This window comes from Gymnogyps californianus, chromosome 1, assembly GCF_018139145.2.
Source record: "Gymnogyps californianus isolate 813 chromosome 1, ASM1813914v2, whole genome shotgun sequence".
Taxonomy (NCBI): domain Eukaryota; kingdom Metazoa; phylum Chordata; class Aves; order Accipitriformes; family Cathartidae; genus Gymnogyps; species Gymnogyps californianus.
The window spans coordinates 163,599,416-163,624,279 of record NC_059471.1 but is presented as its reverse complement, the minus strand read 5'-3'; the positions used below and the strand labels follow the sequence as shown (position 1 = coordinate 163,624,279).

Below are 24,864 nucleotides of genomic sequence, written 5' to 3'. Positions count from 1 at the left end.
TGTTTCTTGTTTGCAGCAGTTCACAAGCAAACCTCAGCTTCCCTAGGGGACTTCTCCTCTGCTCTCCCCAACCTTGTCTGGGACATTGCAGTACAAAGGTGCTCATTCACTCGATATATTGTCAGACATCCTGTCATGGGCCAAAAAATACCCGTTTTGAGTTGGGAAATCTCAATCAAATTCATTTATTGCCAAGTAACAAACCAACCAACACTCAGACACCTCTCTTCCCCTCCTGTCCTGGTCCCCCATTCCTGTGCTGCAGGTTACACCCAGGCTTTTTGGTGAGACCATGGGCAGTGCAGGAGCTGGAGGCTGGTGTGGGGGGTCCTTTTGCTCTTGCTGCTCCTTGTGTCCTACTCAACTGCTCCAGCATGGGCTCTTCCACCAGTCACTGTTCCTTTGGGTGCTGTACCTGCCCTGGCCTTGTCTCTCCTTTTTCAGCATTCACTGCCCTTTCTTAAACATGTTTCCACAGAGGCACCATAAACTCACCTGGTTGGTCCAGTTTTGGGGTGCAATGGGTCAATTTTGTCTGGTGCCGAGCCAGCTGTGAGCAGCACAGGGCAGTCCCTGACCTCCTCCTGCACAGATGAAACAAACAATGACGCCCTCAAGCATGTCACCGTGCTCTCTGTGATGTGCTTTTTGATTCTTTCCTTTCGCCTTCCGGTGTTACTTCTACTGTTTTGGAAAAGTATCTTCTATTTTCCCCCTGCATGATTTGCCAAGTCCTTGTAAGATGAACACAGTAATACCTCATAAAGTTTTGACATCTCTAACAGGGGTATACACATCTATACTACACCTCAGGGGTCTCTAGAGATGTCCTGGTTTCAGCTGGCATAGAGTTAATTTTCGAAAGAGCAATTTTCCCATAAAGGCTTCGAGGTGCAGGGAAAAGTGGAGGGGGAAGCGGCTGTGAGGTGCTTAGTTGCTGGCTGGGGTAAAACCACGACAAGAGATTGAAACAAAAAAGCTCCAGAAGCCTATTTTTTTGGCCTTGAGATGGAATAGCTGTGAAAAATGTGGTTTAATCATAAAGTCGTCACGTTGCCGACACTTACCCCCCCCACCCCGGGGGAAGAGGATGTGTGCTTGGTTTATTTCTTTTTCCTCTCCCATGGTTTGTTTCGTTTAATATCCTGAAGGAAGTGAATGCTCTTAAGCGCAATTTCTGCTGAATGAGGAGAAATATTTTCTAATGGGGGTGCTGGGCAGCACTGCAGAGACAGCCTCTGCCACGGACGGGATGCTCCTCAGAGGGCAGGGTCAGGCCAAGGGGGCAGAGGGCACTGGGAAATCCCGAGCAGGGAGCACGGCCGCGGTATTTCGGGTTGCGTGCGGCGGCCAAGCTTTTCCTGGCTCTGTACCCAGCCAGCAAAGCAGAGGACGTGCCTCCCGCTGCGGTGCAGGGAAACGGCGGCGGTTCCACGAAGTGGGCTTTGTTTCCTTTCGGTTTCCAAGAAACCACGTGCTTTAGGCAGAAGGCAGCCGGCAAGCTCTGGTGACAGAAACGGATACCATCTTCTACCCACCCAGCCATTTAGGATCCGGCAGCGATGACTGCCTGCAGAGCTCGTTGATGCCCCAGTCACAGGCACTGCAAAGCTGCCTGTGTTTTCTTCTTCTTGAAAGTTCGTGATCTGTTATTTAAGTAAGTTTCATGTTTAATATAAATAAACCACCCTATTTATTATGCAACACGGGTTAATCCCCAGCTCAGCAGACACGCCTGTTGTAGAGGATGGCTGGAAAGGGTTCGGCAGCTATAACTCTTATTTTCCCAACACCCCCCACACTGTCAGACTGAGGTTAGGGCCCCCCATAGCAGGTATTGCCAGGTTTCTCAAATCCTTAGCTTGAGATGCTGACACTCAGTGCTGCTTTTACAGAGATGACAAACACCTGCATCTGTTCCATGCTCAGTGTCTGAGGTTATCAACATTACCAGCTCATCAAAACAAGCAAAATTAGGAGCTGCAATCATGATTGTTGTTGTCAATGTCTGAATGCCAAAGCCCACATAGCACATGGGTGGGAGAGACCTGGTGCAGATGCACGCAGCTTTCCCAGCTGCCACCAGGCCGCACTTCTCTCGCCCGTTCAGAGAGCGGTAGTGGGCTCGGGTGGAGCTGTGTTGCACTTTGCACTGGCGAAAGTACCAAGTCCAAAGGGTAAGAAAAAAGTAGGAGTACTCAGCTTCTTGGGACCTAGCCACCCAGAACGGCTCTCACATAGTTTACAGAGAAGTACCATCTGACACGACAGAAAGGTACACAGGTTTCTGTTGTGAATACTTTTATTGAGCACATAAGATTTAAATGTGAAAACAGAGGTGATGTATTCAGAATAGTCCAGCTTTTATACATCATAGGGCATAGTATATGCACAGATTAATCCTCTGAATGCTGCTTTAATGATTGACAGCATTAAGTACACGGCTAGCAGTGATTCTAACACAGTCATTACAGCCAATAAAGATGCCAGCGCTGAGTTTTCATGCAGTGTATCCAACTAACCAAGTATTTGCATTGAGACAGGCTGGTGTTCAGCAGGGAAACTCTACACCCTTAGTGAAGGGGAAAAAAAGCCCACAAAAAAACCCCAACAAGTGATGCAAAGATAGTCACCACATCCCACCACCAGACCGATGCCGAGGCAGTCTCCAAGCAATAGCTACTTTGGAAAAACTCCCCCCAGTTTTATTGCTGAGCATGAGGTTACAGGGTATGGAACATCCCCTTGGACAGTTAAGGTCAGCTGTGCTGGCTGTGTCCTCTCCCAGCCCCTTGCTCCCCTTGCCAGCCTCCTCGCTGCAGGGGCAGAGTGAGAAACAGAGACGGCCTTGCCGCTGTGCAAACACTGTTCAGCAATTGCTAAAACATTGGTGTGCTATCATCAATACCGTTTTGGTCATAAATCACACAGCAGCATAAGGGCGGCTACGAAGAATGTTAACTCTGCCCCAGCCAGACCCAGTGCGCTGCAGGATCACATCCTTTTCTTGGACACATTTGGACTCACGTAGGCCACACTGTGCTGAACCTGTGCACAAGTGCTGTAGGCAGGAGGCAAAGAAATGAGCTTTTATGGACATGGAAAATATCAGGCCTAAGTCAGAGATGTAGAGAGTACCCACAGCCGGACAGAGGAGCTCAGGCAGCGGCATAAGCACTATTCATATCTGTAATGTTACAATATGGCATTCGTATCTGCCTAGTTAATGAGATCAAACCACCCAACAGTTTAATGGAAACAACGCTCCCACAGGTTTTGGATACAAGCCCCCAGACTACATTGAGTTACTGCTTCATATAGCACCCTTGATTGGGACAAGAACGCTTTAATTACACACAATCTATGAAAGTGATGTTCTGAAGAAAAGTCAAATCCATTGAATGTCACCCCTGGCAGAGTTAAACCTGGACTCCAGATAGAGCGAGCTGATAACAGAGGAAGAGAGGATATAGCTGAAAGAAGACATCAGGCTAAAATAAATAGTTATGGGCTGGTATATGTGGAAGTTAGACACCAGTCCAGCTTTGTATCAAATGCAGGTAGTGTACAGATGATTATATTGGTGGTATGGACTATTGTGTTCAGAGATGCAACAGGGCTAAGCTAGAAGGGCAAGAGATAAAGCAGCAGATAAACCTGCTGTCAGATACAACAGAAAGAGAGGTGTTGGACTGAAAGGGTGGTTGGTGACACATGGAAGGAACCAGAGAATCAGACTAGCAAACTGTTTACCTGTGCGAGCAGAAGGCTGGATGATGGACTTTATGGTCCATTTGCTTTCTCTATCGTAGTAGTTATTGCCTCCCACTAAAGCCCTGCTCTCCCTTGAGTTATTGTCCCTGCTCCTCAATGTGCCAAGCATTTACACAGCTAAAAAATCTATTACAACTGCCCGACTTTGTTTGGAAGTAAAGTCAGTACATGTGGCTTTAAATTCAGTGAGCCCAAATTTAATATCCAGCTTCAGTTGGCGATTCTTCCCCAGCTTTGTGTCTGGCATTGGCACTATACAGGAGCCAAGCCGTTCCATCCCTTCCTCATCTACATACTGAGCATCCTGCTTTTCTGTACAATAGAAAGAAAAGCATGCATTTGTTTGATCTGGTTCTGTTGGATGGAAATTATAGTGGGCAACTTCATTTATATTCACTGACTCCTCAATTCCCACCAATTTCTTGAAGAGATCTGTGCAATAAATATAGCCATCAGCTTTTGAGACCCTTAGTTTACGCAAGTCATGGATAGCAGCATCAAATTTATGAGATACTGCTAAGCCATATGTCCGAGCACTGACTCTTGAGGCAACAATGTGTGGATTGACTCCAAATAAAACAGCCCCTTTTGCAACGGCCACTTGGGCCTCCATTGGACAAAGGATATGATACTTTTTGCTAAAAGCCTGACTGATGGCATCTCTCAAGATGATGCTAGATGCAAAGCCTCCCACAAGCAAAATGTACTGGACCTTGGCCATCTCAGGCTTGTCAAGAATTTCCCTCAAAGTACGAATGATATTTTTGATACTGTAGTCAAAAAAGCTCTTCATTTTCTCATATGTAATCATGATCATCCCATCACACCACACAGCTCCTTTTGCTTTTTTGAAAAAGTGGGAGATGTCCTTCTTGCGCTCTGCCATTCTGATCAAGTTGTAGTAGCAATGTATGTAGACCGCCTCCCTGCTAGCAGAGCACTTCTGTAGACTGAAGTTGTACATCATATGTTGTAATTCGGTGGGGTGGCTCTTTACATATTCATCCCATACGCCATCATCAAATATTTCCTTGAGGAAATCAGTGAAATTTTCATCCACTCTGTTGCCTCCCCATCCACCTCCAGCTGCCTTGTGTAACTCCTTCAGGTAATGGTTTTCTTGGATCTCATGCACTGTGATGTCTATTGTGCCACCTACACACACACACACACACACACACACACACACACACACACACACGAAGTTAGGTGTTTTCTTTAAAGTACATGAGGTCCTTACTTTCCACTGAATATAATCTTACCTTCTGAACTCGTGGTTCACAAGTGCACTTTGCTGCTTTCTTTTCTCATCCTCACTCCTCCGCTATTGCCTGCACCCCTCTAGATTTCCTAAATTTATGCAATTCTGTTTACAAGCCTGGTCTCTCAAGGTTCCTACAGTAATTGCTGATGAGAGCTGGATGCTCTGACTTACTCCCTGCACAAGCCAATCTCCTTTCTGATCACAAAAGGAGACTGGCCTCCTCACATAGATAGTTGACTCCTGCCTTTTGATATACAAGCTCTGAGTTAAGATGAGCAGCCATGGTGAGACTCTCAGAAACCTGTGGTCCTCTTGATGCCTTTTCAGTACTTGTTCACAATCACCAGACTGCTCTTGGTGGGAAATTCATGTCACACTGAAAAAACTCACACAGGAAACTAGAGAAATTACTAAGAAGTGCTTCATCAAATATTCTTAATGATTCACTCTACAGGGCCTGCTAGCTAATCTCTTTGGTCAGTTCACTGGGCACTACACTTGCTCCTACAGAGGAGGCTGTGAGCTCAGGCTATACAACAGCACATGGGTGCGCGTCGGTGGCTGACGCTGGGACACAGTGCAGACTGATCTGGCACAATGGCAGGAGCTCTCACTATGACCGTCTGGCCTGAAGCACATGACGGCATGAGACACTTAGTGACTTCCACATGCCATGGATCAGGCCTTTAGCAGTTGTTGTGGTTTAACTCCAGCCAGCAACTAAGCACCACGCAGCCGCTCGCCTCTCCCCGCTCCCAGTGGGATAGGGAGGAGGATCAGGGAAAAAAAGTACAATTTGTGGGTTGAGGTAAGTGCAGTTTAACTAAAGTAAAATAAAATATAACACTAACAATAATAATAATGAAATATTATAATAATAATAATAATAATAATAATGAAAAGGAATATAACAAAAAAAAAAAAAGAGAGAAATAAAACCCAAGAAAAGACAATGCAACTGCTCACCACCCGCTGACAGATGCCCAAGCAGCAATCCACCCCTCCCATCCAACTTCCCTCTGTTTATATACTGAGCATGACATTCTATGGTATGGAATATCCCTTTGGCTAGTTTGGGTCAGCTGTCCCGGCTATGCTCCCTCCCAGCTTCTTGCACACCTGCTTGCTGGCAGAGCATGGGAAACTGAAAAATCCTTAACTGAGGATAAGTGCTACTTAGCAACAACTAAAACATCAGCCCTGTTATCAACATTATTCTCACACTAAATCCAAAACACACTATACCAGCTACTAAGAAGAAAATTAACTCTATCCCAGCCGAAACCAGGACAGCAGTCCTGTCCTTTCCTCTCATTTTTTGGCCTGCCCATGGTATCTCATTAGGTGAGAAATGAAAATAAAAATAAAAATAAAAATAAAAATAAAAACCCCATGACAAGCACAGCAGTGGAGTCCAAGCTCTGGGACTGCACTGCAGACCTTTGCGGACACTGCGAAACAGCCATGCTCCATGCCAAGCAAAGATGGTACTTGTTAAACACGGAAAATTTTACCTCCACAGTCAACAACAATATACTGGATCCCAGGGGAGTCTTCAAACTTCTTCTTGTCACTGCTGTCTGCCATAAACCCTTCCTGTGGAAGCTGTTTGCACCAGAGCGATGCAGCCTCCGGCTCCAGGGCAATAATCAGCTTCTCAGAAATCATGTCAGAGATGAGTCCTGCCTAAAATCACAAGAGGTGTCAGTTCAAGGAAAGGTGGCAAGATCACCGCTGCGCGAACGCCACCCACTAGGGAGGCTGTTCTCGCCCCAGGAGCCCACGCTGGGGTGGTGGTTCTTGCACCACTGATCTCCATGGGGCTCATTTCTACATGGCGGTGGGGGGAAAGGGCAGAGCGGTTGTTCCTGCCAGTTTGGGACATCCTCTCCCCCACTGCCCCCAACGTGGGAGATTTCTCTCCCTGATAGACTGAAATTTGAAATACAGGTTGTTTAAATGTTGAGGAGTTCCTCTGCCTCGATGGGTAAAGACTCTCCGAAGATAATTTGAGGAAGTGGGATAACCCCTGCTTTTACCGCTTTTGCTGCCAGCCGCATGAACTGCCTGGCAGCAGCACTCCATATGGCCGGCACGGTAATGACCCAGGTGATCTCCTCCTGGTCGTAGACGGTTTGGAAAGAGGCCTCTTGGATGGTGTTCAGGGCATGTTCCTTCAGGTAGCGTAGGCTTTCGGAAAAGACTGTCAGGGCGGGAAGTGTCTTTCCATTGCTGGCTTTCAGCTCCATGCCAGAAGTGGCTTTCTACAAAAAAAAGTCTCAGGGTCACACGTGGCAGTCTCAGCAAGAAACCTGTCCCCTTCGCACTGAGCACTGCACAACATATGGCACAGAAGGCAGTCGTGTCTCCAAACCTGAGTAAATTCCCAGCAACAGCTTCGGTATTGTGGCTAACTGCAGTCTAATTGACACAGGTCAGCTACCACACTGCTTACCCACAACATCTGTGATTCAATAGGCAAAATACCAATGTAGTCGATAAGCCAGCTGTTTGTCCTGGGCCAAATTTTGTAAAGACTCTGTAGATCCTCCTGAACAGCCAGTGGGGGGAACTATGCTTTCTATGTGACACCACGATACATTTCCCAGGTGTATGTATAGAGACTTCAGGCCTTTCTGGTTGCACCTATACTTCTGTGTATGGCATTAACAAAATATATGCTGGACAAACATGTAGACAAATAACCCTCTGGTCTGACACAGCTTCTTTATCATGTGTCCTCTTGGCTTATGTATGTCCCTGAGTGTATCTGAAGCTTGAGGCAGGTGGCTGCTCTGACATTTTTTTAGTCTCTCCCAAGAGACCAAAACTCCCTCCATCAGTCCCCGATTGCCTGCTCTGTCTAGAAAGAGTGGGAATTGTTGCCTGTATCCAAAGAAGTTTCAGGAGCCAGCCTTCACCGCACTTGCTCCCCTTTGTTTTGCTTCAGCAGCCACCAAAATGGCCCTAAATTACAAGGATTATTCCATTAACTTGGGATCTTTTACAGCCAATGGAGAAAACCAGGCAGGTCCAGGTGCTGCCCAGCTTAAATAACACACAACCAGGAAAGGTGAAGTGAATCCTATTCTGCAGGTGCAGCCTCTTAAGAGAACGGGAATCTATGTTCATGTCCTGGTTTCGGCTGGGACAGAGTTAACTTTCTTTTTAGTAGCTGGTACAGTGCTGTGTTTTGGATTTAGTGTGAGAATAATGTTGATAACACTCCGATGTTGTAGTTGTTGCTAAGTAGCGCTTATCTTAAGCCAAGGACTTTTCAGTTTCCCATGCTCTGCCAGCAAGCAGGTGTGCAAGAAGCTGGGAGGGAGCATAGCCGGGGCAGCTGACCTGAACTAGCCAAAGGGGTATTCCATACCATGGAACGTCATGCCCAGTATATAAACAGGGGGGAGTTGGCCGGGCGGCGTGGATCGTGGCTTGGGAACTAACTGGGCATCGGTCAGCAGGTGGTGAGAAATTGCATTGTGCATCACTGGTGGGGGTTTTTTTGTTTGTTTGTTTGTTTTCCCTTCCTCCCCCTCCTTTTTTGTTATATTCCTTTTCATTACTATTATTATTATTATATTTCATTATTACTATTGTTAGTATTATCTTTTACTTTAGTTATTAAACTGTTCTTATCTCAACCCATGAGTTTTACTTTTTTTCCCCTCTTTCCTCCTCCTCACCCCACTGGGAGGGGGAAGGGGGAAGCGGCTGCGTGGTGCTTAGTTGCTGGCTGGGGTTAAACCACGACAGTTCATTTTTATTTACAGTCTCATTTCCTGTCACTGTTCCTGGCTTAGTTAGGAGAGGTTGATATGAGGAAGCTGTTACGACATGTCCTCCATGGACACTTTCTATGGAGATTCAGAAATAACTACTTATGTGTCTGGGAACTGGTGTTCTCCCTTCTTGTCTCTGAGCCCTTCTAATGGTTGCCCAGGGAGGTTGTGGAATCTCCATCCTTGGAGATATTCAAAAACTGGCTGGACAATAGTCCTGGGCAACCAGGTCTACGTGGCCTTGCTTGAGCAGGGAGGTTGGAGCAGATGACCTCCAGGGGTTCCTTCCAACCTCAACCGTTCTGTGATTCTGTAATGAATTTTCCCTTAAACATTTTCTTCTTGGGTGCAGAGAAATGGGATTGAACTAAAACCTCTCTCCAGCCCCCTCTGAAAGTGAGTGAGAACCCACCACTCCACAGGTGACACTGGCAGACCACGTAATTCCCAGGTTTCCTGGGGAGGGAAGTCTTCACAGAGGCCTCCCACCTACTGCATCCCCCCACATCCAGTTCAGCACTCATTGCTTAGCACTGGGGGATGCCAAAGAGCAGACACGAGACTTTATCTGGGGCTGGCCCTGTGCTCTGGGTTATTCCATCTTTGGGAGGCCCTGTGGGACCCCGGACCACAGACAAGGAGGCCCTAAGGTAGCCTAATGTTTGGCTGAATGAGCAAACCCAGAAAAAGCTGTGAACAATTCTGAACTATCACAGAGCCTTCAGAGAGAAATGATAGCCACTACACACTTGAAGGACAGCTAGCCACCCTCAAATTGGCTTCAGCATACCATTTCAGGGGAGGTAGAGACAAGGTAGAGGGAGGTATATAACATGGTGATCCGGAGGTTGCCCAGCTCCTTTGAATTACAGGAAGTTTCACTTGTTCCCTGTAGAGGACTGAGGGCAGCTTTTCATTAAGAACAAGTATTTGGCTTCACCAAGGTGTGCAATCAGGTTTTATGGTCTTTAGACAATGAACAGCATCATAAAGGAAGGCCCAGTGAAGCCTTTGGCTATTTAAGAAAATAAATCATTTCTTCTTCAGTTCATCAAAATGCCCTTTGATTTCCATTCACTCATCCTCATCAGCCAGATCTACTCAGCCCTCTTCACCAATTCCTCTAGCCCCCACCCCTCAAATAAATGCATAGCTCTGACTCCCATTAGCAGTAACCGTTCCACCTACTGTGTTGTACAGCTTCATCTTGAAGTTCTGGAAGAAGTACCAGTTGTCAGCTTCGCTGGAGGGCAGGCTCTTGTACTTCATCACAGCATCGTAGCCAAACTTCCTGAACTCCTGCTTCTGGTTGAACAAGATGCATGTGGGTGTCTTCGGGGTCTTGAGCCCGTGCTCTGTTCCCCAGTACACCTGGCGGATTTGGTCCGTACCTGAAGCAAGGGAAAAACAGTACCCGCTGTAGGATGTGCCAAAATCTATAGCAACGATGAAGACTGACTTGCTGGCCATGGCCGACAGCAGTGCAGAAGGGCACAGCTCGGGGAGCTACAGAGGAGTAGCCAGATGGGACTGGGATGAAACTGAAACTGCTCTGGCTGATATTGCAGGGCGAAGCCCCCCTCCTCCTCCCCTCGACTTCATTGGCTGGAGAGAGGTATGGTACTAGGTTCAGTGCAAAGAAGGAGTGCCTTTTCCTGTAAAAAAGGAAGGGCTTGTTTCTGTTATTTATAGCAGAAAAGTCCCTTTGTGAAAGCAAGAAAGCGCCTGATACTTGCAGTGGCTTCCTGCGCTCCTGGCAGCACAGGGGACTGTGCTGCCACTCATTTCGGCAAACATTTTCTGCTGCTGTAAAGGGGGCACGCCTGAGTTTTCTTCCTACAGCAGAACGGGGGTGTTTGAAGGGCTGTGTAACGGTGCTGATCCTAGAGAGATGACTGCAGAAGGCGGCAGGTATGTTGCACGGGGTGTGTCTCTGGCTAAACTTACCAAGTTTAACTTTACTAGGTCTGAATATTTCTACAAAGTCCCTTGGGGGGTTGCAACGAAGGACTGCAAACATTTCCTGACTGTGAAATATTTCAGTAAAAGCTCTGTTTTCTACTTCCTATCCTTCCTATCTGTCACAGGGATGGTTAATTTCCTCAAATTCAGCTCAAGTTTAGCTCCAAAGGATGAGGCAGATCTTAAATGGGTGTAAGAGTAAGAGAAATTGGAAAGAACGGTATAAATAGTGTAACAGATCCTCGACTTCCGGGACTCGGTTTCTGAGCTCATCAGTTTTGCAGGGAAAGGCTGACTTAAATGCAGATTTTATACTGGATTGTTGAGCTTAAAGAAAAAAAGAAGTGTCCTCAGTGAAAGACTGGAAATAAAGTGATGTAACTGGAAAGGAATCGATCCAAAATCTGTTTCAGCGGGAGAGGAGAGGGGAGGTGCTGAGAGAGCGGGGCAGGACAGTCCTTTGCAGCAGTCGTGCAGACTTGGATCAGCATAAACGGATGGTGAAGCCTCATGCTTAGGCTTTCTCTGACATTGCCTGGTTGCAGGAAGGAGCTGGCTGTCTGCTCCACCTGTATCCGAGCTGCAGGAGTACCTCAACCTGGGATTGTCTCTGCAATAATAGTTGATGTTTTGGATCCTCATTAGGAAACAGGACACAGAGCAGTTGTAGAAATAAAAAATTACCTTGAGAACATAGAGCTTTGTTCTTCTCTATTAAAAAAAACCCACACCCGTATGTTGCAAAGTTGGTTTCAGCAGAACAGCCGCCTGCATTTGCGGTTCCCCACACTCTGCAGGTCTGGGTGGAGTTTGTTTTTCAGGAGTTGTCCCTGTATCTTGCCCACTTCATCCAGCCCTAATGATTGCTCAAACCCTCCTCCTATTTTTGGCAAACCCTGGCCTGTGCAGTCCTCTGAACTTTAACAGGCATCATCTCGGGGAGTGCTAGCTCACTTGTGCCAAAACTGCGTCCAGGTGTGTGCTGGGCCATCATGTGCCCTGGAGCCTCTGTCCTGACTCTGATCTATTTGCTAGCACGGGTGTAGCCATGGAGCCTCTGCTCACGGGGCTGTCTTTTATAAGGTATCTGTTTATAGAGTATGTGATCTTTTTTCCCTTCATTTTAAGAATTCCCTTTTCTTTTTTCCTCAGACAAACATTTGACACCTTATGGCAACCATCAGCCTGTGGAGACAAGACTTCAAGGCTGGAGGCCTTATATCATGATCTGATAGAAAGGCTGGTGCAGGTGGAAAACGAAATAAAGTGAGTCCGGTGACCAGAAGTTACAGTGTTTAGCATGACCCCTGATGATCAGCTGTAGCTGGTGTACGCTAGGACAGGTTGGACAGAAGATTACAAATAAGCCAGACACAAGGAGGGCTCTGAGACAGCAACAAATTTTGTCCGGGCTATATTGGGAACCCAGAGCCAATTTACAGAAGGTGTTTGATCTGTACCATATAACATGCAGATCTTACACTTCTGGAGTATTTTATTGGCACTATTGGTACTGACTCAGACTCACAAACCACCCACCTGGCAAAGCACAGACTTGAGAAGTTTTGGTCTCTAGATTTTCTTCCCTACGGGCTGATCAGGAATTGGAGGGAGGAAGTTTAGCTTGTGCATTTCTTAGGACTTTAATGGATACTTGCCTACTGACTGTAATGTGGTTTATTATTTCTTTCTTCCCCTGATGGACGGACAGCAAGAAAAGAGTTTGGTCTGAGTCTGTTGATACTCGACTACAATTTCTGGAGAGTTGCCACAGGTAATGTGATTCTTTATATTAAGAATATATATAAGAGGGGAAAATCATAAATGTTTCTGCAACTGTCACTGAAACATACTCAGGTCTTGGTTATCACAGCTCTGACCTGCAGGACAGACCAAATTTTCATTCTCCTGTTTGACTGCATTGTCATGGCCAGGCATGAGCTGCCTCTGAAACAGGTTTGTCTTGGAGTGCAGATCAGGGTACATGACCAGGGCACGTGACATGAAAACATGTCACGTGATGTTGTGAGATGAATGTCACACAAGTTGCGAGATGAACTTTCATTTCCGTGCAAATACTTCTCTGAATATGTAATGGCTGCCTTAACCACAGCAGCCCCCAATATCAAGGCATCCAGCCTAATATGGAAAGGGGAGGTGGTAAAAGCAGCTCTGAGGACAGTTTGAGTAGATGTGCAGAGGCAGTCCTGGGGTTTTGTCGTGAAAACTGCCCTCTTATGAACTAGGCAAGCGCTGAGGGAAGACATAGTGGCAGGAATACTGGCAAGAAGGAGGGAAATTGTTAATCAGGAGGAAAGAAAAAGAAATAATAGCCTAATGGATGGCATCTTGGGGATAAAATGCAACCATAAATCATTCTCAGTGATTAAGGCCAGGAGTGAATAAACTTCAAATAGTATAGCTGGATGTCCATACCCTTCCTGAACACCTCTGTGGAGAAGAGGTTTTCCTGTTGGGATTTCCATGAAGACAGGCTGTGGTACTTTAGTTTCTGATCACGGCTGGAGTATCTGTGGGGTCATGAAGGGTTTGCAGGTGTGCAGTCATGGATAGCCTGGTAGTGAAGGAATACTCAGACTTTCTGAAACCTTGGAGCTTTCTTCCGGAGTGGCTCAAGTTTGAGACTTGGGCTGATGTAAGGCAAAGGTTCCCAGACACTGGACCTAGACTCAAATGATGACCAAGCAGAAGGCTGTCAGGAAACCAGTCTAGATCCAGATTACACCTCCCAAATTCAGGTCCTCATTCTTGGTTTGTTCCCAGGACTGTCTGCTTAACATGGATTGTTTTCTTCCATCTCTAGGCAGCATGCTATATCTGATCATGACAAGAGGCAGGAAACCAGCAACCCTGATCCTCCTTACCAGGAGGGACACAGGAGCTATCAGGAGTGAGTATTGGGTTTTTCTGAATTTCCTCTTCTCAGTATTGTCCTTTCACCCACAGCCAGTCAACTTCCTCCACTACACATAATACATTTACCACCTCCAAGGTTAGACAAGCTCTGAACACAACATTTCTGTGTGCAGTAATGAAGGTAATTTAATTGACAGAGCAGAAACTTGATGGATAATTCAGGTGATCAGAATATTAATATAAGATGGTATGGCTTACTCTGAAAGGAGGGGAAAGAAACACAGGACAAGAGGTCTCCTTTATATTAGGGCTGTGCGTACTTGTTCTGATATCTGTAATACAGAAGAATACACAACCTCTAAAAACCTCTGGTGAATGATAAAAAGCAAAAAATTACCAGCACTTTTAGAGTGTGAGTCTGCAATTGACCTAGGGTCATCATGTAGAGAGGGCTTTTTTAAGCTCTAGTAGTATCACCTAAAGAGCAGGCATTGGAAACAGGAGAATTTCACCCGCTGGAGGAATAGGAGACTGACATTACCCAGACATCTGTGGAGAAAGGAATGCAGGAGAACAGAACTCTCTGGAGGGTTTGGGATGGTTGGTGATAATGTTTTGATGTTAAAGACGGAGAAAACAACTAGAGAAAAGACGAAAGTAGATTCTAACAAGTGGAGAATACTTGTGTTTTCTTCCAGCCTTCAACGTCTGATCCTCACAACCCTGCCTCCCTTTCTTCTGATGTAAATAGCTTTCCCCTTGATTTGAGCACAAATCCTAGGTGGAGGCTTCCAGGTGAGGTTGTTAAGCTCCCCTGGAGTTTTTCCTGGGTGCTCTGCACTTTCCCACCTCGCGGCTTTTTTGCTGGAATTCAGACTATTCAATAGGGGCAAGTCCACTGTTGTCCCAGTGTCCAAGTACAAATAAAGAGGTCTCACAAAAGAAATCTGTTTCAGAGCATTTCCTGGAGGGCTCACCCAAAAAGAGCTTCAGGAGAAAGAGGAATATAAGAAGCTGAAAGAGAAGATCAAAGATCTAGAGGCAAGGTAAGGTATTTATTCAGATTTCTGACGCAATGTGTGTTTCTACACTGAAGAGCCACATACTTCTTGCTTCCTCCAGTCCTTAGGGACTCTTTGTTTCTGACCAGACAGCCTAGACACCTTCTGCCCACACTTTCAACCTGCCAGCATCTCTTTGTAACTGATTTCTGGAAGATGGCTTGGGTTGTTCTGGAAAGGGAAGGAGACATTCCCAGGGTGAACATGTTAATAAAAGAAATCAGCCTACAATGACATAGTCGAAATGCCGCTCTTTGATCAGGTTCCACTGTGATCATGCAAAACCGAGCTGAGAAAGCACTATTACCCACACGAAAGCTGCTTGCCAGCTATATAATATAGTTGAGAAGTACACTGTAGAAAACATGGGATTCATGAAATAGATTCATAACATGCCGTAAAATAGTTACACTTATTCATTGTTTCATCTTGTCTTAGCTAAGTTTTTTAATATCCTTCTTGCCCTAGAAACAAAGAGCTCTTATCTAAAGTGATGGGCATGCACAAGCACTCTGAGAACATGAATGACCCTTTGCGTTTGTCTGCTGTGCTGCAGATGTATGAGATGCTCAGGCTACGTGAATGGGAAAAACTCAGGAGCTCCACAGCCTCCTATTTGTCGTATAAAACTGGCAGCAGCATAATTAAGGTTTGTTCATGTCCATTTTCTCAATCTGACTCTTATCAGATCAATATGGTGTAGCCAGTATAGCAGGCTTTGAGTATTAGTATTTCTGTATAAGACAGGGTTGGGGACTAAGTTTGGGTCTCTGATTTTCCAGTCCAGCAGGGCCTGCGTAATGCTGTAGGGAGCAAACTGACGGTGACCTGCTTCCTCCTGCCTTTCAGAAGGGCACATTCAAATCCCAGTCACATATCTCAATCATGTTAAGCACAAGTGGGAAAACATAGTCCAGTTTCCTTATGGTTAACACTTTAAGTACTAGATGGGAGACCTCGTTCTGATGTCTGGCTCACTGCTCTGATGCTGCGGGGATCTGAAGGAAAATACCAAAATGGTACACCTTAAAGGACGAGACTGAGATGAGGCCTTTATTAGCATTGGTTGTGGTGATAAGGCCCTGCAGATGCTGAAGAATGGGCTTCAGCATGGAAACAGCTTGATTAAACAGTTTATTTCCCAGGTACTGAAGACATATTTCAATCAATTAGTGGCCCTACAATTTACTCTAATGCAGATGTTGTTTCAGCACATGCTTTCCACACTACGCCTCTCGTTTCACTGTCATTGCTGCTGTAATCAGCTGTTGTCTTTGCGCTGCAGAAGCTGTTTGATGCCTGTGAGAAAGATATACAGCAGAGAACAAGGAACATATTTGAAGTTCTTGACATTCCACCTTCGAATGACGCTATGACCGACAGCAAACAGGTATTTTATGTTTCTATGTAACTGACCTAGGCAGTGGGATAAAAGGGTCATCTGCATCTGCCATTCATTTAGAACTTAGCTTCTGCTAAGGACACTGCTCAAAACATATCGGCAATGACAGTGGGGATAACTTATGAGCTGAGAGGGATGGGGGTGTGGAAAGCTGAGCTCCAGCAGCCTTTCTGTGTCCCACAATACACAGAGATATGCTGCATGTCTGAATTGTCCAGCTGGCCGAGGCGCATATATGAGTGCAGAAAGCGTTTTCCAGCCCTGTGTTGCTTTTATGGGACCTTCCTCCAAAGCTTGAAACAAGCGACTTCTCCATTGCTGATTGACACGATCTGAGAAACAAAAATTCCCAGTGCTCGGGGACTGCACTGCTGGCCACACCACATGCTAACAGTCTGCTTTGTGCTGTGCTTGGTTTGTAGGGGATGATGCAAGAAATAAGGAATATCTTCAGGTGTTCTTATTACCAAAACCACTCAGAGTTTTACAGCAAAATTGTCATGGTGAGTAAAGATACAGCCCAGGAACAGGGGCGGTGGTTCAATTTTCTGGCATGTCTGTGCAGCTTGGCATTTAAAAAACCGGGAGGTCTCCCTTCTGCTTGGGGTTGTTTTCCACTTGTGGTGAGGGTCTTCCAGCCCATATACTCCCAAAATATTCTCACAGGCATGCATAGAGGTACATGTAACCTCATAAGGGAGATAGAAAGCTGCACCAGGAGCAGTGGGGAACCGAAGGACAGGCAGGGCAGTGCCCTTACCAACAAGCGCACAGTCCAACCGGACCCAAGCAAGGTGCAAAGAGCAGGGCCGGTGGTGGTGATCAGGGTCTGCCACAGACTGGTGATCACCAGGCAAACCCACAGTGACCAGGCAGGTCAAGACTGAGCTGGGAAGTCGGTCTGTGGGTCAGGGTAAGCAAAGCTGGGCACAGGCATCCCAACATCACAGCTCAGGCAAGCACCCAGCCACCACTGAGCTTGAATCAGCTCTCAGGCCAAGTGGTGGAGGGTCTGTGGGTGGAGATGAGGCTTCTCATAACTCCTTCTCACACCACCCTTTCTGCCAGCTTAGCTGTTTTCACAGCAGTCGAATCCAAGGTTATATGGGCATGCTATATCAGATCTGACCTTGAACACAAGCAGCCAAACCCCTGGGGAGGCAGGGGAAAGCTTGCAGAGGCTGTTGGTGTGCCCAGAGCCCTGATACTTGCTATCCAAACGGGCTATAGTCTAGTGGTTTTTTCTGGGAAATATATCTATATGTCATACATATCACATATATATGAAGCTTCCAAAGAGCAGCTTCCTCCTTTTGCAGCTTGCTCGGCCTTTCTGAAAGCTCAGCCTTATCAAGCTCTTTGCAGATCTCTCTATGAGGAGACAGTTGCTGGATGCTGGAACAGTCCAGAAGCCAGGACTTAGTAAATAAAAGAACCTTTAAAATGACCCTGGGACCTCTGCCTGTCCCACTTGAATGGTACCATCAGCTTTGACAAATGAAGTTCTTCAGTGTTTAGTTCATGTGGAGCAGCTGCACAGAACGAGAGCAGGGAGGCAATGTAAGATTACATCAACATTACATTACAAAACTTTGAAAACTGTTCTCACTTGATTTTCAGCAAGCTGACGTTGACCCAAAAACTGCCATTCAAAGACAGTTTACACTGCAGTGCTGCAAAATTTATTGTTTGCTGCTTCTTCAGGACCCACCGGTTAAAGCTGTGTGGAACCTACAGGAAACGCTGCAGTATTTAGAGCACGTGGACAAGAAAGACTGGGAGCACTGGAGAAAACCAGCATTTCTGTGGCCCATAATGAAATGTGGGGAACAAGTCATTGTGAAAGGTGTAGTCTGGGATGAAAAGTAGCATGGCTTCAGAGTCAAGTTACTCACTTATATGACCACAAGAAGATGAAACAGCTGCTGCACAATATGCTGCTTTTCTTTCTCCCATGAACTGCCTGCTTTTCAGAGCTAGTAAGTTAGACGCTCCTGGCTTGGGACACCTAGGATAAATCATTATTTACAAACATGTATTAAAAATTGAAGATGTTTGCCTCAGCAGCATGCATACATTTTATGTAACATTTGTTCCTTGCTGTCTCTAAACAGCATTTGTGTGGAAAGAGAATCTGTGTTTCTAGCCTACGTTACCTGCTCTTCACAAATGCTTATAACATTGTCAGATAACAGTGGGGATCTCAGCCACCCTGTGGAGGCACTTGCCTCCTCACCAACAGCACGTAGTAGGACCAACACTTTGCAGGACCCCTAACAGCAGTGGTATCTCTGCCCTCCCCTGCGTCTATAGCAGGTGCACAAACTGCAGGCTCATGCTTTCTGCTAATGAATAAGCAGCGAGGATGAAGATGGCCTGTTGGGAAACAGGCATCCTTCTTGGGTAAAAATGTACTTAGCTGAGAAAGAGATCACGGCAGTAAAAGACAAGGCTCACACGGGCTACAATGGACTCTCAGAAGACAGGTGTGCGTAGATATGTGTACACAGATACTGAGGCCACTCTTACATGCCAAAAGGCCACTCGTCTCCACACAAATGCCGCCTGCCTGCTAGTGCTCAGCTGCTTTCGCATGTCCGTACAATTTACTGCTCCATAGCCCTTCAGCTACGTACCTGCCACAGCTCTTGATCAAAGTGCTCTAAAAGTTGTATTTCACAGCATAAGGGGGATGCAACGAGGCAAATGCATGTTTATGTGCTCGTGTGACAAAATATTCAGTGAGAATCTTGAGATTTGCCAGATAAAAAAGACTGGAAATACTGCTGTGTGCCTGCTGAGTCCTTTCCTCCAGTTCTGCTTTCTAGTCCAGCAGTTTCCTTGGCTGCACAAACTCCCTGGCCCCAGAAAGAAAGGCAAATTTCTGTACAGCTCTCTGCAGGCAAATTGCTCTGCTTCTCTCAGGAATCCACTGTTCTGTAAGCATGTTGCAGGTCACTGACAACATGAGCTGGGATCCAGGTAAGTGCAAGAAAATTGGCTTTTAGAAAATGAGAGTATTCTGAGAAACTGACTGTAAAAGACCTCTACTGGAAATATTTATCATGGAATAGAGCAGGTGAATTAAAATTACATATGCACCATATTTCCTACAACTTTTGCAAAAAGAAAGAACCACAATAGTTAGTTTTTCATACCTTGTAAGGTGTTGCAGACTAAGGTGGGCAGTGCATTAACACTTCATCTTGTCCAGGCTTTAGAAGGTAGATGACAGGGAAGTTGCCCAGTACCAGCAAGTAGGAGCTTCAGCATGACCCTGAGCCAAACGCCATGTGATTATATAGGTGTAATAGTACATATATGGCAAGCTGCCGTGCTCTATTTGTTACCTGCTTAGAAATTTTTTTAGCCTAATTTTTAAGACCCTGTGGCTCATTGAGTCAGTCTGGTCCTGCTCTGTGGATCAGTTTTCTCTCTGAAGCTCATCGCTTCTGCAGGTTCTCATGTATGGTCCTTTCCTTTGATTTTTCTTTCCTTAACATCTTTTTTGCTGGCTTAGGCTAAAACACTCAAGTTACAAAGCTTTATATTTCAAAGGCTGATTTAAAAGCCTTCAGAAGGCTACAAGCACTGCTGCATCCTTTCTAGCAGGCTACACGCACACTTCCTAGTCTCTCTTAACAGCAGGAGCAGACTTTTTGCTCTGTTTGTACAGCACCTAGCAGAATCCAGCAGACTTGGGCTCTGAGGTACTGCTGAAAAATCTTTTCCCTGTTACATATGCTCAGCTGATCTCAAAGGAGCAACAATTTCCCCCTCCCTGCAAAAGGTGTGATTTGGCCTAGAGTGCAGTAGCCCCAAAACAGTGAACGGGCTGCCTCCTTCCTGCGCAGGTACAGGATTTTTAATCGCTCACAACGGAACAGGTACTTCATCCATTAGCAACAACGGTCCACTGATTGCCACAAAGGGTCTCTGTGCGTGAAATTTCCCTATTGCCAGACTCTCACATCTCCTGGTGCAAAGGACAACATCTAGCCCGTGATTCAACACAACCTCTTGTCCCAGTTCTTGATGTTTGGGGGTGAGATTTCACCCGGGCTGAACATCCAGTGCACAGCGGTGTGTGGTGGGTTAGGCCACACATTTGGTGTGGGTTGCATTCCTTAAACCACTCCTACCAGCAAAGCCAGATGCAGGATTTGAGTATCAAATGTCCCAGCTAAGTCTAAGCACTTTGGAGCAATCAACAAAACACCATTGTTCTAGAAAGGTTGCTGGGGGCTGGGATAATGGTTGTGGCTGCTGCTGTGCTGTTCTGAGACAGCCTGAAGCCTCCAAACAAGAATGGCCCTGAAGAACAGGTTGAGTCACACAGATACATCCTGCCTTCCTCCCTGTTGTACAGGATGCAATCATGAAATAACGCAGAGCTGTCTTCCCTTCCTTCTTTGGCTCTATACCATCATTAAGAGACTCGGAGAAATGCTACTGCTACTGCCGAAATGTTGCTCTCCCATAGCTTCTTCCACCCTGTACCTCTTGGGGACAAGCAGACTCTTCCCTGGCCTAAGAAGTGTATTGTATTTCTCACCACCTCCTCTCCCTCCTCCCCTTTTTCATCAGTCAACACAACCATGCAAGAGCCTCCCCCTCACTTGGTCTCATTTGCTGTCTAAACCAAGCTAAGACAGTTCTGTCCAACACTTTGTTCAAATCTCAGTGGAGACCCTGAGACCCTTTCCCTGCTCATATCCAGAAGAAGGGGGGCAAGTTTACCCATATCGCTACACCTTACATCTCACAGATGGATGGCAAACAATGGGAGTCTAAGTTTGCTCATCCCTGCCAGAGACAACAGCTCCTGCAAGACAAGAGCTCCGTACAAATGAATTCACATAGCCAAGTGGGTTAGATCCTCCACCTGGTATCCAGAAAGAATTCCTCTGTGTTACACTATCATCCTACCAGTGGTGCAGGATTATCCCTGGAGCTGAGATACAATGGCTTTGCTTCAGCTCTGTAGGATGCAACTAGTTGCTATCTCAGTCCTTCAGACTTTTGTGGGAGATCTGTACGTCTCCTCCCACCAAAGACCCAGTCCAGGTATTCTCTTCCCTTCTGCTCTCCCCACTGTCTGCAGAGAGAGAAAGAGCCTGTTCCCAGTGGAATTTAAAAATATAACTCATATCCTGGTAGAGACATTGACCGAAACATCAGCAGCACACTCAACGCTCCACTTCTGTCACCCAACACTACAATTTGTCTAAGAAAACAATTTTTCTAGTATCCTCACTGAAATGAGAGAGGTAAAGGTTAGACTGTACCGCTGAGACATAGTACTGAAGAATAGCATAAACAATGCAGTAGGCTGTGGCCTCCCCCAGCTTTTGGGGTGTTCCTGAGATCTCTCTCTTCAGGCCACTGTACAGACCTGGTTATTCACTTGACATGCTAGTAAACTGCAAGGCCAGCTGAGACAGGTAAATGGGAAGTATCCTGCGTTCGGCTTCTCCTGCCTCTCCTGCACAAGTCTGTCACTATTCTGACTCTCAGAATCTCTGATCCTGCTCTTTACCTCCCATGCTCTGCAGCAGCAACACCCCATAACTTCAGTGACCCTCAGTGCTTCTGGTGAACTGATCTTACACTGCATTAGCTAAGTAATTTGGAAGACACACTGATAACGTCTGAGGTCTCAACCTTGTGCATAGCTGGCATCTATTGCTCCATAACCCAGAGAGCCCCAATTTCTGGAGAGTAGGCTATCTTCTGTCAGAGGATAAGTATGCCAGCAGTTATAATCCACGGATATCTGCTTAGCTCTTAGCTGTGTTTTGACCTTTTCTCTCTCTGTGACGTCCTTTCATTTATTTCACACATGCAGGAAGCTTTGGTGAGAGAACGGATGGGTCAGTGAACCAGGGGATTTGTCCCTTGTCCCTCAGGCTCTTACTTTCTAACAGCTGCAAAGGACCAGGGTTCAAGGGTTCAGATATGTGGAGAGAGAAAGTGTAAACAGATGCTTTGGCTCAGAGCAAGTCTCCTGCCCATTGCAAGAAAGCAATGGGACCAGCACACAGGAGGCTCAGCTCTTGGAAGAAGGAGCAAGCCAGCCTTGTGATTAGCCAGTGGACCCCATTTAGATCATGAGAAGTACCTGGTCAGTACTGTTAGTAGTCCCCTTAGGGTCTCAGATTTTTTTTTTTTTTTTTTGGGTGTAAAAAGTCAACTTGATGCTAATGAAACCTACAGGTCCTGCAAGACAGACGTCCTCCCTTAGTTATCCCAGAGCAAATACTTCATGGATGCAGCAGAAGCTCCAGCCCCACCACTGTGCCTTCCTCTCAGAGGGAGAAAGCCTGACCCCAGACACAGTCACCACCACAGCTAGCCAGCACCTCTATTTTCCCAGATCTTGCAACAACACATAATTAATACTTGGATTATATCACTAACTTCTCTTTAGAAGGTTTTTCACTTTTGAAAGTGATGACTGGACTCTGGTTAAATGCATGGAGATACATCTCACATGCTCATTTTCCAGAAGGGTACCTGGGAAAGCAAATAGCAGCTATTTCATCAAAAAGTTTCCTTAGAAATTCATTATCCCTCACGACAGACTCCTGTGAGAATTAAGATCACTCAAATACCAACATGGGTAATTTTGAAAGAACAACTGGGCAATTGACCTGAGGAGCAATGCTGAGATCTTTCATAGCTGAAGCTGAGACGTTTCAAGCAGTTTAGTTGTCTACAAGGGCTCATCTTGGGATACTGAAACCAAATTCTCACAACACAGGATAACAGACTGGGAGACTGTTCACCCATGAGCAAGAGAAGTGAATGGATTGACATTTCTTTTCTTCTCCCCTTTGCCTCCCCCACCCAAATGCACACAAACCAAAGGATCAAAACGATAAACTGGGTGAAAAATGCATAGGTCATCAGCTCTCATTATCTAGTCTTTTAAAGGACAAAAAGAGCAACAACATCAACAGCATAACGTTGATGAACATATGCCATTTTGTATTAGGGTTAGCTGTGCTTCAGAGCAATATGTGTGGTATGAATTATTTGACAAATTTAACTGGCATTTGACAACTCACATATTTACCAAGCGCTATTTATCTAGCTAGAATTGAACAGTGCAGAAAATATGCTAAATACATATGCAAAACACTGGTGCAATTCAAATTCCACATGCCTGGAAACCACTACACCACAAGCTTTTATTCCTGAGTGATTCCTTGATTTAGGATGCCCCTGACACACACTGGCAAAGCAGAGGCAACAGTGGTTTAGGAACTGAAGAGGACTAAAACTCCTCTTTTCAGACCAGTTTGGATTACATTCTTGACCATATACTCAGAGGACAGCTGTGTGGGGCAGGGATCAATTTTCCTAATCCTCTCTAACATCCTAAAAAACTTACTGCTTAATTCCTATTGTTTGCTTTCACTTCAGTTGTGAATCAAGGCTGTGCTTTCAAGCCTGCAGTATAAGCCCATGTCAGTCATGGAGTCTAATATTAATTAAAAAATAGACTTTGAGTGGGCAAATATCAACCGAAAGAAGAAAGAAACCTCTGGCTGGCAAGAGAACTCGTCATACTTATCTAGAGGCCGGCAGCACGTGTGGTTAGTGTACCTGAGCGTGTCTCTCTCTATTCAGGGAATTCATGGCAGACTGGTGAGATGCTTCCCGCTTGGTGGGCAGCCACTGCAGGCATTGCCAGCGGGTGCTGGTAGCTGGAAACAACTAAGAGGGCACAAAGACCGTTACGTGAAAAAGCCACGCAATTACAGCCAGGGAACTACCGTACAGTGAAAAAGGTCCCATCTACAACTAGATTGTAGAATAAATATTCACCAAAAAGAATTATGAACCGCTATGGTTTAAATGACACACGAGCAACAACCAACAGGTTATCAAGAACAAATATGGTCTTTTCCCAGCTTCGGAAAAATTAAATGGGTGGTAGGTATCTGTGTTATGGGAAGTATCTCCATGCAGAAATTCGTCTTCTCAGACAAACCAGTACAACCAAGATTCAGGATACAGCCTTTTACGTCTGTCCTAACTGAGGAGCACCTTACCTTCTCAGACAGTTCTTCAATTTGCCAAGCTCATTTGGGAACCTGTTTCCTAACATTCCTGCAGCCTACCCACAAAGGATTCAAAATCTGGGCGAAAAGGAAAATTGTAGTCAGCTCAAGAAGAACAAAGTCTGAACATTACTAAAGAAATCAAAAGGGTTGGTTGTTGCAGAAATGCCAACTGAAATTGAAAGTAAAAGAACAGCACTAAAAAGCAAAACTAGCTTTCCTTTGAATAGGTATGGCAAGTAACTCACCACATAATTTTGAAAAATATAAGCTTAATCAGTAAGAAAGCTCGGAATTTTAAAATACTTAGCGAGAGGCTCACAGTGGCAGTGCCAGTGTTTGATGCCAGGACAAACGCATTATCACAACCGGCCGTCAGACGTGCGGGAGGCTTAGGAGGAAGCAAGCGCGTGCCTCCTCCGGCCGGGCAGGACAAGCGAACGCTCCAGCAGCCAACACCCAGGCTCCGAGAATCGGCCCTTCCCGTGGCAACACCCACGTCTAACCCGGACAAAAAGCAACGCCACCACAACAGGTCCTGTTCCGTTCTGGGCTACGTCCAACGCAAATAACTGAAGTGCTCCGGCGAAGAAATTAGAGGAAGAGAAGATGGCCAGTCCTGCGTATTTGCAAACAGTTTAAACTTTTACCATAATAAGAATATCCCGTT

The 24,864-nt window shown here is 45.8% G+C and overlaps 2 protein-coding genes across 2 annotated transcripts; one reads left to right on the top strand and one right to left on the bottom strand.

Moving 5' to 3' along the window:
* Positions 1-3,695: 3,695 nt before the first annotated feature.
* Positions 3,696-10,608, bottom strand: LOC127018974 (heat shock 70 kDa protein 12B-like). The gene is made up of 5 exons (XM_050900863.1): positions 10,549-10,608; positions 10,012-10,329; positions 7,078-7,302; positions 6,553-6,724; positions 3,696-4,929 (listed from the first exon to the last, which is right to left on the bottom strand). Exons 1-5 carry the CDS (start codon positions 10,606-10,608, stop codon positions 3,884-3,886), a joined length of 1,821 nt encoding a protein of 606 aa, XP_050756820.1. The 3' UTR covers positions 3,696-3,883.
* Positions 10,609-10,619: 11 nt separating this feature from the next.
* Positions 10,620-18,897, top strand: LOC127024942 (uncharacterized). Its single transcript, XM_050909689.1, has 9 exons — positions 10,620-10,734; positions 11,938-12,051; positions 12,497-12,559; positions 13,610-13,696; positions 14,619-14,708; positions 15,192-15,372; positions 16,009-16,113; positions 16,548-16,628; positions 17,746-18,897. Exons 1-9 carry the CDS (start codon positions 10,715-10,717, stop codon positions 17,992-17,994), a joined length of 990 nt encoding a protein of 329 aa, XP_050765646.1. The 5' UTR covers positions 10,620-10,714; the 3' UTR covers positions 17,995-18,897.
* The last annotated feature ends 5,967 nt before the right edge of the window (positions 18,898-24,864 follow it).